This window comes from Drosophila persimilis, unplaced genomic scaffold (genome assembly GCF_003286085.1).
Source record: "Drosophila persimilis strain 14011-0111.01,24,50 unplaced genomic scaffold, DperRS2 tig00000798-arrow-arrow-pilon, whole genome shotgun sequence".
Lineage (NCBI taxonomy): Eukaryota > Metazoa > Arthropoda > Insecta > Diptera > Drosophilidae > Drosophila > Drosophila persimilis.
Window position 1 is genome coordinate 776,959 of NW_020825355.1, and position 14,889 is coordinate 791,847.

The 14,889-nt window shown below is 45.5% G+C and overlaps 2 protein-coding genes across 2 annotated transcripts; one reads left to right on the forward strand and one right to left on the reverse strand.

The window, feature by feature from the left end:
- The first annotated feature begins 6,652 nt into the window (after positions 1 to 6,652).
- On the forward strand, positions 6,653 to 9,493 carry LOC113566615. The gene is made up of 3 exons (XM_026993045.1): positions 6,653 to 6,971; positions 8,065 to 9,258; positions 9,324 to 9,493. The coding sequence occupies exons 1-3, from the start codon at positions 6,653 to 6,655 to the stop codon at positions 9,491 to 9,493; spliced, it is 1,683 nt and encodes a 560-aa protein (XP_026848846.1).
- Positions 9,494 to 9,740: 247 nt separating this feature from the next.
- On the reverse strand, positions 9,741 to 14,658 carry LOC6602941 (ribosomal protein S6 kinase beta-2). Its single transcript, XM_026992997.1, has 9 exons — positions 14,116 to 14,658; positions 11,953 to 11,993; positions 11,171 to 11,297; positions 10,978 to 11,109; positions 10,770 to 10,903; positions 10,506 to 10,697; positions 10,330 to 10,420; positions 9,995 to 10,243; positions 9,741 to 9,906 (listed from the first exon to the last, which is right to left on the reverse strand). The coding sequence occupies exons 1-9, from the start codon at positions 14,212 to 14,214 to the stop codon at positions 9,748 to 9,750; spliced, it is 1,224 nt and encodes a 407-aa protein (XP_026848798.1). The 5' UTR covers positions 14,215 to 14,658; the 3' UTR covers positions 9,741 to 9,747.
- Between the last annotated feature and the right edge of the window lie 231 nt (positions 14,659 to 14,889).

The following is a 14,889-nucleotide window of genomic DNA, read 5'->3' on the forward strand; positions in this document are numbered from 1 at the left end:
AGTTGATTGTTCGCTTTATGAAATTTTTTTGCAACTTTTGATTGAGAATAGGTTTTGGGGGACTACGATTACAGTAATAAGGATATGACAACTATATTCGAATCGATTCGACTGCCTTTAACTGGCACACTTTGTTTCTGAGAAAGAAAAAATCTGTACCTGCCTGAATCTGATTCTGAGTCGGACTAGACTCTCGGCTCGACTTGCAATTGGGTTCCTAGTCTCTCCCACGGGGTTCGTTAAATCGATTCATGCTAAGGAATTTACGGTTGCCTAGCGGTATTTATTGTTATGTTGCCCCTGCCCATACCCCATACCCCAGGCCCCAGCTGCTCCTCCTTGTCTCTGGAGAAGAAGTCATGCAGCCATTGCGCTTGTGCCGTGTGTCACCTGGCAGTCACTCCATTGAATTTGGCACAGAAGGAAACGCAACCAAGGAGCGAACGAGCCTCCCAGCCGGGGGCCTAGTCCTGTTCCTTGTGGTCTCGTCTTAAAGCATGTTTATAAATAGGTTTATACCTGTGACGCCGCCATCGGAGTAGGTACGGACCCCCAAACCCATAGAGAGCCTTGGGGCCTTCTCCTACTGCTCCTATTGATCGATTTATGCTAACATACTTTCGCTTTTGCTGATTTTCGCTTCGGTTTTTGGCAGTTTCTTGATACTTTGCACATGATTGCAAAGTTTTTGGCATTAATTATGCTAATCAATGGACATTGCGTGACTTGCGGCGATGGGCGTGGCTAAAAATAAAGCCCTGTCAATGATATTTTATTTGATTTACCATTTCAACTAGCCAAGCAGCTTTGGAGCCTAAGAATGGGTGATTTAACAAGCATAATGGAATTTAAAGTTTTGAGTTGTTCCTCACAGTTGTCCTTAAACCAGGCCACCATGCCAGTTTTATGACCACTATCAATCCCCCCAAAAAGCAAGCAGTCTATCTTGTTTGTTTTTTTTTTTTGTAAAATTAAGTTTTAATATATTACGATACACATTTGCATATACATATACATCATATACATATATCCGTACTATATACGCATTGCTCTTACAGCTGAATGTACAATTTAATTAACTAGGATCGGATCTCTTGATCGTATGTTCTTCATTACTCTTTTATTTTTATGTTATGTTTCACTTTTTGGATTTCCTTGTTTCGGGTTTCGTTTGGCTTTAACGATCTATGGCTTGTGGAGGCGTTTCCAGAACTCTTTTTTTCGTCTGCTCTGCTATTATTATTTTGGTAATGTATGCAATTAGACATCTACATCCACACCCACTACAAACTGTCGTGTCTGTTTTCGTTATGGTTTATTAACAGTGAACTTTGAAATTCTATTCTCCTCTTTGGAGTACTCTTCTTGCTAGTCAACCACTAAGTACATTGCTTGCAGTTGGTTAATTACACGGTTCATTTCATCTGGACTGTACAGATCTGCTTAGTTATTGTATGCTATGCTGATGCTACTATTGAACCCCGGCAGCGCCAGAATAGTGAATAGGTCTCCCAAGGGCGATCGACAATTGTTTTACTTGGCTATCTACGAATACGAACTGTGGTTGCTCTCTCTATCTCTCTCTCTCTCTCTGTGTCTCTTTCTCTATGCCTATCTCGCTCTTTATCGTTTTCTGTTTCTTTATCTGTTGCTCTTAGGTTTCGCCCTTGGTTCGGGTCTTGTTTAAATTCTTTTATTTGCAATTTGTTATTATTTGTATTTGTTATTTATTGTAATTGGTAATTTGTTGCTAGTTTGTGGTTGCTTGTGGCTTCCTCTCGAGTGTAGGCAGTGTTTCGTCATTCTTGATTATTTTTTCGATAGTTAATTCTTCCTGGTTTGCTCTTTTATATTACACATTTCATTTCTTAGCTTTAGCACATTGTTTTTTCAGAGAAAGCTACTTATCCCCCTCTACGGGTGTGCCCTCCCTTCTTCTTATACAACATACCTATGTATATAGAAAAAAAAAAATTGTTTAATGAAATACAAAATATGTAGTACATTTAGCAGTAAACAAAACCAAAACACACAAGTAAATAAGTTGTACAATGAATAAAATATATGTATTTATATATACTCGTACTTGATTTGCATTATTAATGTATCTTCATACAAATATCTCTGCTTTCCTCTCTCTCCATCTCTCTCCTTTCTGATTACTTATTATTATCTTTTAATAGTTTTCATTTTCTGTACTTTAGTTGGTAGTTTTCATCATTTGTTAAGTTCTTTATTCGCTTCGCTTCACTTCGCACTTTGCACCCCGCACTCTGCACTCTGCACTCCCTGCTCCCTTTTTATCAGCTGCTTGTAACAAAAATAATTGCTTCTGAGGTATTTACTTTTAGTTTATATAAATATTCTTTCATAACCATTATAAGTAATGTTTTAGGTTTTAGTTGCTTTCGTTTTCAATAGTTTTTCGTTTCCTTTTTTTTTCTTTTGGGTTTATTTCTGTTTTTTTTTTTTTTTTTTTTCGTTTTGTTTAATTTTATTTTATTTTGTAGTTGTCTTGTCTTTTTAAACAATTCAAAGCACCTTTTGATTATATTTGACATCGTAATTTTCGTTATCTTTTTCTTTATAGTATATATTTCATTTTTACTCTCTTCATTTTCATGCAAAGAAAAGAAAACATAAACGATGGTTCAGATGGAAAATAAAGGGGGGAAACACAACTGAAAACAGAATATAATCAAAGTACATAATTCGTATAATCTATTGTTCTTAGATCTCCTCTCTGGATCTACATTTATTGTGGTGGCAGCGTTTAGCTTCTCAGTACGCGTTATTCATTTCAGTTTAGGCTTTTGTTTCGGTTTTTGTTTCATTTTAGTTTAGTTTATATTGAATGTTGAACATATTCAGATATGGAACCAATTCAATTCCTGGCGGGATGCAACAAAAGAGTAGAGCTCCAAATATAAATATAAATTGGCTATGCGAGAAAGTTATTCCCAAAGTCGGGGGACACTTTTCATGGTGCTGTGGAAACCTTTTCATACGTACATTAATGGTTTCTATGGTTTATTCTTTAATATTCTAGTTTACTTTATAATTTACATTTCATTTTCATTTGAATTTGTGTTGCCTGCTACGTTGCAGTCGAAGTTGCGGTTGCTGTGGCTGTCCCAAAAACTAACGTCGCCTATCGTCCCTACATGCCTATGCCTACCGAATATATATTGTATGTTCGTAACTGACAAAAACAAGGACTGCTCCTGGACAACAATCAATCATGAGTAGCGATTGGAGGCTTTCGTAATTACATCTGTTGCTTATCGGGGAAACTAAATGATATATTAGGATAGGCCCGGCCCTGGGTTGCAACTGGGTTTGGGAGTTTGTGGTTGAGGTTTACGTTGAGGGAACGTCGCCCAAACACGACACGTTTTTATGTAATATATTTTACATTAAGAGCTACATCTCGAATACAGAACTTCCTTAGCTTAACGTTGTCTGTTGTCTGTTGTAGCGGGTTAAGGTTAAATATGGGTAAAATAAAATGAAAGTGTTGCGTGTACATTTGAACTAAATTGTATAGACCATTTTTTCCTATGTAAAATATAAGTGTAGTATGATATTTATACATAAACACGGATAAGTTTCGGCTGCTTGCGAACGCTCTCTATCTCTCTAGGTGTGTATATAGAATAGCTATAGCATGTGTCTGCGTGTAGCTCGCCGACTTTAGTAGTAGTACCTAAATGTAGTTAGTATCCAAAAAGAACGCTCTCCTTGCCTCATTGTCCTTCCTTATCATCATCCTAATCACAGCGCGATCCTTGCGCGCTCTCTTTAACAAAAACAACACCCCACGCACACCCATGCTGTGTGCTCTTGCTCGTACTGCTCCTTCTGCTCGTCCTCCTGCTTACTCCGAATCCGCATCCGAATCCGAATCCAAATCCACTTTCCATATACGTCATAGTACTAACTGTCAATTTCTGATGGGAAGGGGGGAAGTTGTGGTGGGATGGGATGTTCTGCTGGGCGCCTGCTCCACCTCCACCTAGACCATCGGCAATCCCTGCTGCACATCCATCATCTCGTCCTGTGCCGGTGATGGGCGCGGTGCGAACGGCTGCATGTGGTGGGGCGGCGTGGCCCGAGCGAACATCGTGGAGCGCTGCATGGCCATGGGGCCGTGGGCGTTGGGTCCCACCATCCCACTGGCGGACGGAAACTGCAAGCGGAAGCTGCTGTCCGGATGCTGTCGGGGTGTGCGTCGAGGGGAGCGCGCCGGCATGCGATTTGCCCGATGCATGTCCTCCAGTATCGAGGGCGCTACGTAGGTGAAACCCTGCAAAGAAAACGATCAAAACTGTTATTAGTTTGCCATTCTTCCCATTCGCCCCATTCCGCCCGACGCCCCATCACCATCCAACTCCTACCTGACCCACTTGTCCCGTCATGTGCGCAATTCGAATCGGATCATGCATTACTCATTGCCCAGAGCCAGAGCCAGACCCAAAACCCGAACCGATCCGATCCGACCCGGGGCCGGTCTCTCCTGTGTTGCATACTAATCACAACCGCCCGCCCGCCTGGGCAGCAGGGATTATGCAAGGCGGTCGGACAACTGCTGAGCTGTGCTGCGGCTGCTGCTGCCGTCTCTCCATGTAATACACTTTACATAATTTTTCCAGCCAAAATGCCAGAGAGAGACACATTAATTAAATATATGTTTTGACGAAATCCAGCAATATCAGCAGCAGCCGCGACAAATGCAATAAAATAATTAAAAGCAAACCAAAATCAAAACACCGCCAGTACCGCCGGCTGCTTTGTGTGAATTCCCCTGGCACGGAGGCTGGACACAAAATGCGTGACGCCAAAGTTAGAGCCGTGAGAGAGGTTGCAGGTGGCTGCTGGGGGCACGGGTTGAGAAGGGGCGGAAGCTACTGTTATTGCGGTGGTTCGGTGGCAATCGCCGCCGGCAGGTGAAATGTACGTGAGAGAGCGGGGCCGCTAATTGGAGCCGCGATCGCGCGGGGTGACGGTGACCCACTAAAGAAGCATAATTCGAGGTGCGGTGCGCGAGGCATTGAGAAAGTTTACACTAATAATTATCCGTAATAAAGTTCTAATTGAATCCAATCCCAGATCTGCTGTTGATGAGGTGCAAATTGAATACAGTTTTAGAAGCTGTTTAACTGATCTAAGAATGATTTGGATCCATTTAACATTTCTAAGCAATTAAAAAAAATTGTTAGATGAATGCGAATGAAAATCGGAAAGACTAGTAGACATCAAACTGTAAGATAAAGATACACTGCTTGTGTACTGCTTGCTCATAGAATTCCATTTATCATTAAACTATTAAAGACCACAATTCTCATCCAGCTTTTAGCCATATTCCAAACACTTTCGTCTCTCTAATGGCAATAATTGAGCAATATTTAACTTCATATTTAGCCTACTAATCTCATAAGCCCATAACCAAAACAAACTTTACACAGCTTACAAACGAAGCCCCCAAAAAGGCCGAACGAAAGCAGCTCAAGGGTCGTTCGACTTTTGGGCTATACGGCATACGGCTGTACGATTCGTACTCCTCTACGAGCATACTCTCGCATATGATGTTTGTAAACAAAATAAAACAAAAGCAAGTTGTGCTGCTCTACAGGGGGCTGGGTATAGGCAGGGGCAAGCAATTGGCTTGGCATGCAATGCAGGCGCGCAAAGTAAGCAGAGCGGAGTCAAAACTGACTCGACTCGATTCGACTCAACTCTCCTGCTTCTCGGCCAACGCTTGTGCCAGTCTCGCAGAAACGCTCAAAGCGTTCGGACACCCAAGCTTAAAGCAGTAGCCACCAAAAGCGAAAGAAATACAGACAGACAGAAAGAAAGAGAGAGAAATACAGACAGGCGACTTGGAGTAACTTTCGTGCCTCGTGGTGGTAGAAAACCTGAGCTATAGCCGTAACTGTTGCTGGAGAAAGGCCTGGCCTGGCCTGAGCTGAGCTCATGGGCTGGTTTTGCATGGATTTTGCTTCATTTCACTGGGCCCCAAATGCGTTGACATTGATTCTGGGCCAATGTGCAGCCTCATCTGCAGTTCAGGGCTATCGGGCTGATTACCAATGCGATACGATATACGATGTAAGGGAAAAAGACAAGATTCAAGTTTAAACCTGTTGAAGGGCACACAAAAAACCAGCTGCGAGAGAAGTCTGGAGAGAGGAGAGTGGAGAGCACAGAGCAGGGAGAAACTCAAACAGCGCATGCGTGCACGTGCATGAGGCCACAAAGAGAGTGAGAGAGTGGTGTGCAGTCAGCTTTGGAACCGAAAATTGGGACAAGAACGAAGCAGTGCCCTCAGCTGATGTTCGCAGTGCTGCTGAAACTGTCCGAGGCTACTAAAACTGTGCGCCGCATGCGGCGGAAGTGTCAACAGTGTCTGTCAAGTGAGATTGCGCAACTTCGACACCAAATAAAAGACATAAATGCGCTAACTAACCCACAATAAACAGAAAATGTGTAAGAAATCTATGTTGAAAATTGGCAAACTTACGAACTGTGTGAAATTAATAATAATAATATAAAAAGCAACAACAAAGCCAGCGCATTGTTCGTGACTCTCAATAAAATAAAATAAACAAAAGTATAACAAAAATCGCAGCGCAAGGCAGGCAAAATTATAAAAATGTCCAAGTTGTTGAATATAAATTCGCTTTCGTTGGTGCATTGCCTGGCGGCGTTGCTCTGTGTGGCGGCATCGCTGCCGCAAAACCAAAAACAGCGACAACTAGTGCCGCTGCAGCTGCAGCCGCAGCAGCAGCAGCAAATGACGTCGGCGCCAATTGTGGCAGGCGGCACTCCAGCATCAGCGCCAGTGCCAGTGCTAGTTCCAGATCTTTTGAATGCAACCGATGCGCCAGCTGGCGACTCCTTCGAACAGCAGCAGCCACAAAAACAAGCAACATTGCAGTTTCCACATATAACGGCATTAGATAAAGAAGTAGGTATGCATCACAAACAACAAAAACATTGGAGTAGCATAAACCAACAACGGATTTTGGATTTTACTCCTATTGCATACCCCACTCTCACTCTGGAAGGGGTATAAGCGGACTGGGGGAAGGTATTTGGAAGAATATTTATATGTGCCCTGAACCAGCAGAGTAAATTGCAAACTTAAATAAACCCTAACGATAAGGTGCTTATGACCATTTGTCAACAAAGAAGATTTCAAATTAGATCCAATGAGATCTTAGAATTATCTTCCTAAGGTTATATCGGTCAAAGTATCTCCGATTGTGAAAAGACTAACGATTTCTGATTTATCAGAGTAAATACAATACAAAAACCAAATAAATTGATCCAAAATTATGCGTAATATACATAGTTCTGCTATACATATGATGGAACTATTTATGTATGTTTTTTTTAGGGCATAACAAATTCGGTTTTTACTAGATTTTATTCCATTTTCCCTAACATTTTTTCGGTTTGTATGTTCAAGTGAAATTTCCGACACGATTTACCTGAACGCGACTCCATCGTTTGGCGCCCCGCTCATTGCCATCCGATGGGCCTTATGTGCGTATGGAACAGCGGTAGTCGGTGGCGTTCGAGCAGCGTTTAATTTCGCGAATTAGCCGTAACAGAAAAAAACGAGCGCGTTGACTTAGTTTCTGGGTGGCAGCAAGGGCAAGGAGGAGTGCCAGTGCTAGAGCCAGTGCCAGTTGGTAGAGGGAAGTCAGGGGGCTAGCACCTCGCAGGCAGGCAAGACGACTTTATGGCCGCACTTCATGTGTGAAAGTGAAATTTATTACACTTGAATTTGAAAACGAAAATCAGAGCTAGACCAGAGGCACAAAGCCGAAGCCAAAGCCAGAGCCAAAGAGTTGGCCGACACAGAGAGAGAGAGAGAGGAAGGAAGGAAGGTAGTAGGAGAAAAGTAGGCAGTAGGAGGGTGAGGTGGAGTGGAGTGGAGAAGGCCAATGGCCGTATGGGTTGGGTAATTTCATGATGCCTGCCCCAGCACCGGTGCTGGGTTAACTAAAAGCAAGTTAACTGAGGCAATCTCTGCTTCCATCTTCCATCTTATTGCAGTTGAACGCCTGATCAAGCAATGGGCGCCGATTGTGTGGCTGGCGCCGGAGGAGAAATTCATGCCGCTGGGCGTGGAGGAGTTCCTGCAGCACGTCCATCCCATGGACAAGGACAGTAGCTTTCGGCCCGGGGTCCCCTTCAGTGAGTACTCGACCAAGTCACATCTGGTGACGAACGACGAGATGCACGATCTGCTGGGGAATGAGCAGTCGTTTATCTATGGTAGGAATCCCAATGAGAAGCCAGTCCCCATCTATGGCGTGGTAACCATGTGTCCGGGTAGGCGGGAGCCAGTGATGGCTTCCATTTCCACGCCTCCACTGGCCAGCACACGAGGCCCCTACATTCCTGTCTCCATTGATCCCCTCGAGGAACGCAACGAGACCGTGAGGCGATCCTCGCGCTTGTTCCCCCTCTTCCAGCGGGTTAAGAGAGATGCAGAACACGACCTCAATGAGTACGAGGAATTGGTGATGGTGGAGCCATCTCAAACCGATCCTCAGCCACAGCCACAGATGGAGTTGGAGCCTGAACCTGATAACAGCATTCCCGTAAACAATTTCATCGCCAATCTGGCGGATAATGTCAAGTTCAGTGGCGGAGCCGGTCCGGAGGATAACCTGGAGGAGGAGAACAGCATCGGGACGTCGCCCGAGCACGAGGTGAATGCGGGACAGGGCAAGCTGCCAGGATTCCACGTCACCTACTGGATGTTCTATCCCTACAGCCAGGGAAAGACCATGTGCACTGTGAGTCTGGGTCCCCTCGGTCGGATCCCCTTCCCAGCTGTCTACGGCTATTGCCTGGGGCATCGCAAGGATATCGGCAGCCACGTGGGCGACTGGGAACACATGAGCCTCTACTTTAACGGGGATGCCGAGCCCCAGGCCATGTACGTATCCGCGCACGATGCGGGTGCCTTCTACAGCTACAACCGGCTAACGGGCTCCTTCGAGTTCCGACGCCAGGAGACGCGCAAGGGCATCCTGCAGCGTCCAAATTTTCCCAAAACTGTCACCACATTCAAGAACCATCCGGTTCTGTTCGCAGCGAAGGGTTCGCATGGTCTCTGGACGGCCCCCGGTAAGCATAGATTCGTCAAAGTGGCTCGCCTCTATGATATCAATGGGTTCGGCACGCCCTGGAACACGTGGAAGTCTGTGGACATAAGCTACGAGAACATAAGATCATATGGTAAGTGGATTCATTTGGATATTCTCTATTTGGAACCAGTATTGATTGTTGCTCTGCTTTCTTAGGGCGTTCCCTTGTTCCTGATTGGCTTACGTATCGTGGGAAATGGGGAAATCCCAAGAGCAAGTGTCATCCCTTTCGACGCATCGGCCTCAACTTCTGCGAATTCACGGACGGACCAACGGGCATACCCCTGAAGGAACCCCACTTTCAATGCGGTGCCGACTATCACTGAGGAGAGAACTCGGTCCCTCCTCTTTTTAGAATTAATCTAATCTTTAGTGTATAGTGAAGTATTTATTCTGAAAAACCACCCAAAAATCGATCCCCTAGATGATTAAAAATGAAGCAGAACGTAAAATAATATTAATGGAAATTCAAATTAGAGGGAAAGCTTGAATCATTTGCAACCTCTACTAGATATCAATCACTTGTTGATTGATTTTGATCATTATTTAAGGCATAAAAGGCCATCCCATCACTCCCTATCTACCACTGGAAGCTACACGATCCTCTGATCTCAAATCTCAATCTACTTACTTGGAAAATTAAATTGGCACTTTCGCTCAGCGTTGTATCATCCGGTGAATCCACTGGAATTTGTCTTGTGAATCTCGTGTCAAACTGTGAGACATCATCCTCGCTTCGCTGTTTGGATCACGCAAGAGGGAGCAAAAATTAGCAATTGAATATCAGAAGATAACCGTCAACCGATCCACGAGGTACTTCAACATACCAGGAGTGGTTTTATGGGCGGTTCTAGACGCCTGGCCAGGACATCGTCCCAGTTGACGTGCTTGAAGAATGGATGTATTTGGACTGCCGCCGCATCTTCGGGCCCGCTTCCAAGGCGCTGTGGCTCCTGGCGCTTCATGAGGCGACGCACCAGATCTCTGGCTTCGGGTGTGAGGTAGGCTGGCAGATTGAGCTTGGCTTTCAGAATGGTCTCGATGGTCTTCTTGCGGTTCTCGGCGGTAAAGGGCGGCTAGAAGAACAGTGCCACAGTGTTACAGATTGTTACATCAAAGAGGCCAAGGCAACGGCAAAATCGATGGCACGTGTTGCACTTACCACTCCTGTGAGCATGTCGAACATGAGGGCGCCCAGGGACCACCAATCGACGGCTTTGCCATGGCCACTTCTGGTTAGGATTTCAGGTGCCCTGCAAGTCAATGGGGAAACAGATTAATCTCGTTTTGAATACGACACGGCGCTAGATGAAGAAAAGGCTTGGCGGGCGCACGCACATGTACTCAATTGTGCCGCAGAAGGTGTGGGTGACAATACCCTCTTGTATGTGCTCCTTGCACAGGCCGAAATCTGTCAGCTTCACATGGCCCTGTGCGTCCAGCAATATGTTCTCGGGCTTCAGATCGCGATAGATGATTCCCAGTTTGTGTAGATGGCCCAGTGCCAATATGATTTCGCTCAGATAGAAGCTGCAATGCAATACGATTATGAGTATTATATGATATGAGTCTCCTTCTACGGATCTACTGATGGATATCTACCATGTGGTATCCTCCAGAAAGATGCCCTCGCGCTCCAAATGCATGAACAGCTCGCCGCCGCTCAGATATTCAAGTATAAGATAAAGTTTTCCATCTGTTTGAAAGGCATAGACCAGCTCCACTATGAAGGGGTGCTATAAAGAGCAGATAGATGTAGGATACGATGGTATTGCATTGATTATGGGGACTGGGGGACTGGGACTCCCACCTTGACGGCCTCCAGAATGTTGCGCTCGGCGCGTGTGTGCGCTGTGTCCTTCTGGTTCGTCACTATCGATGCCTTCTTGAGCACCTTCATGGCAAAGTATTTGTTGGCATCTCGTCCAGCGGTCTTGCGCACCTACAAAATTAAAGAGAATCGTTATTTGAAGAACATATTGCTATAATAGGGAATAACTCACCTGAAATACTTTGCCGTAGCCACCTTTGCCAAGGACTTTCTTGAGCTCAAAGTCCTTGGGTCCCAGTTTGATTTTGCCCGGATTGACATTCTCCTCGGATAGCTGTATGGTCTCCTGACCCTCGGTGCTGTTTGGGCGAGAGAGAAAAGGGAGGGATTCACTGGTTAATTGTCTGCTGTACTCTGCTCTAACTCAGTGTGTGCTGCTTGCGTCGCTTGTCGTCGCGTCTGTCGCGTCGGTTAGCGTGGGAAAGGAGCAGCCCACGTGCTATAAATAAATCCCATCGGGCTGCACGCGCCAATCGTCACCTCCACTTATCCCCCCCTCCCTATTAGGCGCCCCACCCTTCCAATACTATCGAGTGTTTTGCCGTGTGTCTTGTTTGCACGTTGCCCCTCCAACGATTGAAGAGGCGGGCGTCGGCGTCCCAGTGCCAGTCAATAGTCAATAGCAGTTGTAAACACTTCTGGGCCTGGGTCAGGGCATCGCTGTGGCAGGACTGTGTGTATATCGCGACTCGTTATCGCTATCTGGGAGTCACACAGCGACCGTCTGGACGGGGATCAGGCTCTAAGCGGAATCAATCAGATGTTAGCCAGTCCAGTGCTTGTAAACAAGTCCCAAACTGATAATTGCCAATTAGGCTGCTCATTTGTCCTCCTGCCACCTTATCTACGTTTGTCCAGATGTCTCATCCAGAGAAACGGCGGAGAGGAGCCCAGCCCCCTCTCAGACAGTCACGTCCTCCTCTGTAGCAGCGACATAGCTTTGGCATTACTCACTCTTGGTGAAGATTAATACACAATTCCGGTTCTAGATCAACCTGCAAATGAGATGAGAGAGAGAGAGAGAGAGAAGCGTGAGATGACGACATATGAGAGAGCATACTCGTAGGAGGGAGCAACAATTAATCATAGTTATTACTAACTCCAACTCCAACTCGAACTCGAACCCGAAACCCAAACGCAGAAGGGAAAGCTGTGCATCATCCTAAACCAAGCTGAGATACTCTCGATCGATGGATGGGTCTCATGTTTCGTTTTGGGGAACCACAACCACAACCGGAACAGAACTTACTTTACTCGCGATTTATTATCTATTAAGCTTGTGGGGGTTTTTTCGATTTTAATTACTTGTTAATTAATTTTAGGGGTGTAACGTGATCTCGATTGGATAATTACTATTTGGGGGAGCCAATGTATTCAGTGTTGTGGAGATTTTAGCTTTTTTTAGAGTCGAATCTATAAATTGTACAACCCGCCTGACTATTCGATGCAACCCCAAGCGCCACAAGTTTATATTTAAACAAAAACAAAGGGCGATTCCGTTGGCTGAAGAGATCGGTTGCCTGGGGCCCCAGGCAGAGGCTCTCTCTGGAGTCTGTGACTATGAACCCAACAGATTTCTCCCTCTTTCTGATCTGCCTACACACACAAGCAGACATGCTCAAGGGGGAAAGAGAGCCACACATAGATACACTTTCTACACGCATACACCTTTTTCTTTAATGACAAACTAAATTTAGAACTCGGAACAATGCCAAATAATCTGCCGGCAATGCTGCTGCTGCTGCTTCTGCTGCTGTGACGGCGGCTGCTGTTGCTGCTCCAACTGGGGAAGGCCACAGTTAGGGGCGGACTGGCGCTGGGGAGGGCAGCACGAGGAAAGCCAATAGCAGAAGGAGAAGGAGAAGCAGGAGCAGGGGAAAGAGGCATTGCCTGGCTCTCGTCATGCTTAAAATGTGTGTAGAATATGTATAATATTTTTGACTAAAGTTCAATTGAATGGTAGGGTAGGGGAGGCGTCGCCTGCCAGTCAGCCAGCCAGCATGCAGCAACACATTAAAAACTGGTTCACCTCGTCAGCGCTGACGGTGAATTCCAATTAACGAATCCGTCATAATTTATAGTGTTCACACAAATTCGATAGATGGACGATATCTGTGGCAGGGGCCGAGAAGCCTGCCCCTTTTGGAGTAGAGTGTGGTGTGTGTGCGCTTGCGTAAATTACTTTTGACAGCACATCGTACAGGAAGGAGGGAGTATGATAAGAATCAGAAGTGATATGGTAGGGCGGGGGATCTACAAAGCTACAAACGTACAAAGGTAAGGCATTGCTCTGAATGCACTTCTGTACCTCCCTCATAGTTTACTGCACGCGCCAGCCCCATCATCGTTCGGCGTTTCTTGCTCACTTTTCGATTACACCTTATCGGCAAGCTACGGTTTTTCTCATTTTCTAATTTTATATTACCCGCTGATAAGGAATTTCGTTGTCTAAGTGGAAGTTAGCCCCTCTCTGTGTCTGCCTCGCTCTCTGTGGCTCTATTTTTCTCACTGACAGTATTCCTGTGCTGTTTAAAGATTGAAAAAGAGAGGGAACTTCTCAAGTTGCGGCGGGGTAATTAGAACTGATTATTTTGAAGGACATTGGCTTTAGTATGGGCGGGGGCTTGCTTCGATTGCTCAATACCACGATCATAATGCTGTTTCATAAGGAGGGAATGGGTTTGGATTGGATTGGGTTGGATTGGATGGCGGCATGGCATGGCGGCAAGGCGTGACACGGGTGTCTGGCCTGGGGGAATGTTCGTATATAATGAATGTGCATTATAATACATGCTGAATAATCTTGCTACTGCTACTTCTTCTGGCGCTGGAAGCAATGATGACGCCACATGCAAAGTGATGTGGATTTTTGCGCAGCAGATAAGCCAAATTCCTCAAAATGATGATGGTACTGGCAACTGGCACCGCTTTGTGGTGGAAATTGGAAGTGGAGACAGAGATGAGGCACAGACAGAGGCGTTTTCAGAGACAAAGCGAAAAGGTAAACAAAGAGGAAAATTCCTCCCCCATACAATGGTGTAAGGAAATTGCCTGAATGGCGGCTGCTGGTGAAATTTTTTCTGCGTAGTTTGATAATTTTCTGCGATTCGCCCTTACATCGTCCAGCTCGATCCTGTCGTCGTCGGAGTCGTGCGCCTTGTCGTCCTCGTGGAGCTCCAGGTCGAACAGCTCACTGGGATCGCTCACGTCCGCCATTTGTGTGCTGTTGGTGGCCGCTGCCGTGGTGTCGCTTAACTTAATGCTTCGTCACACAATAATTTGGCTCTGCCTTTGTGGCTTTTGCTTGGATAATTTGTTGCTGTTGCTGCTGCTGCTGCTACGGTTTCGGGTTCTTTGGGTGTACGGAATACGGAAAGAGCCCTAACTGGCAGACGGTGCTGCACGATTTTATTTTAGTTTCGGTTTGTTGGAACAAGCGGAGGGGCAGTTTTCGTGGCCCCGAAGGTTATTGTTTATTAGTTAATAGCAATACAAATACAAATATATACACACAGACGCACACGCTCACTAACACCGACGCACGCACCACGCACTTGTGCCACAAACGCACACACTGCGAGAACTTCCAACGCGCGCCTTTGCAATCTGCCTTGCAATTTATCAAATACGTAATTATTTGCAACTGCCTCTGGTCGCAATGTTTAATAATCAGCAATTAAAATGCACTTTTTCTTTGTTTGCGAGCGAACACGAGGTATAGGGTATATCGATAGCACTATCGATGCGTAGACGCTTATCGCTTGTGGCTCACTATCGATGGATATATTTTCCCTATATCGATGGACGCCACTCTGCTTATTGTGGGGACTCATGAAATTGATTGTGATTCAATCAAATCTGGAAATCAGGCCAACTTTTAGTCAAGCAAAC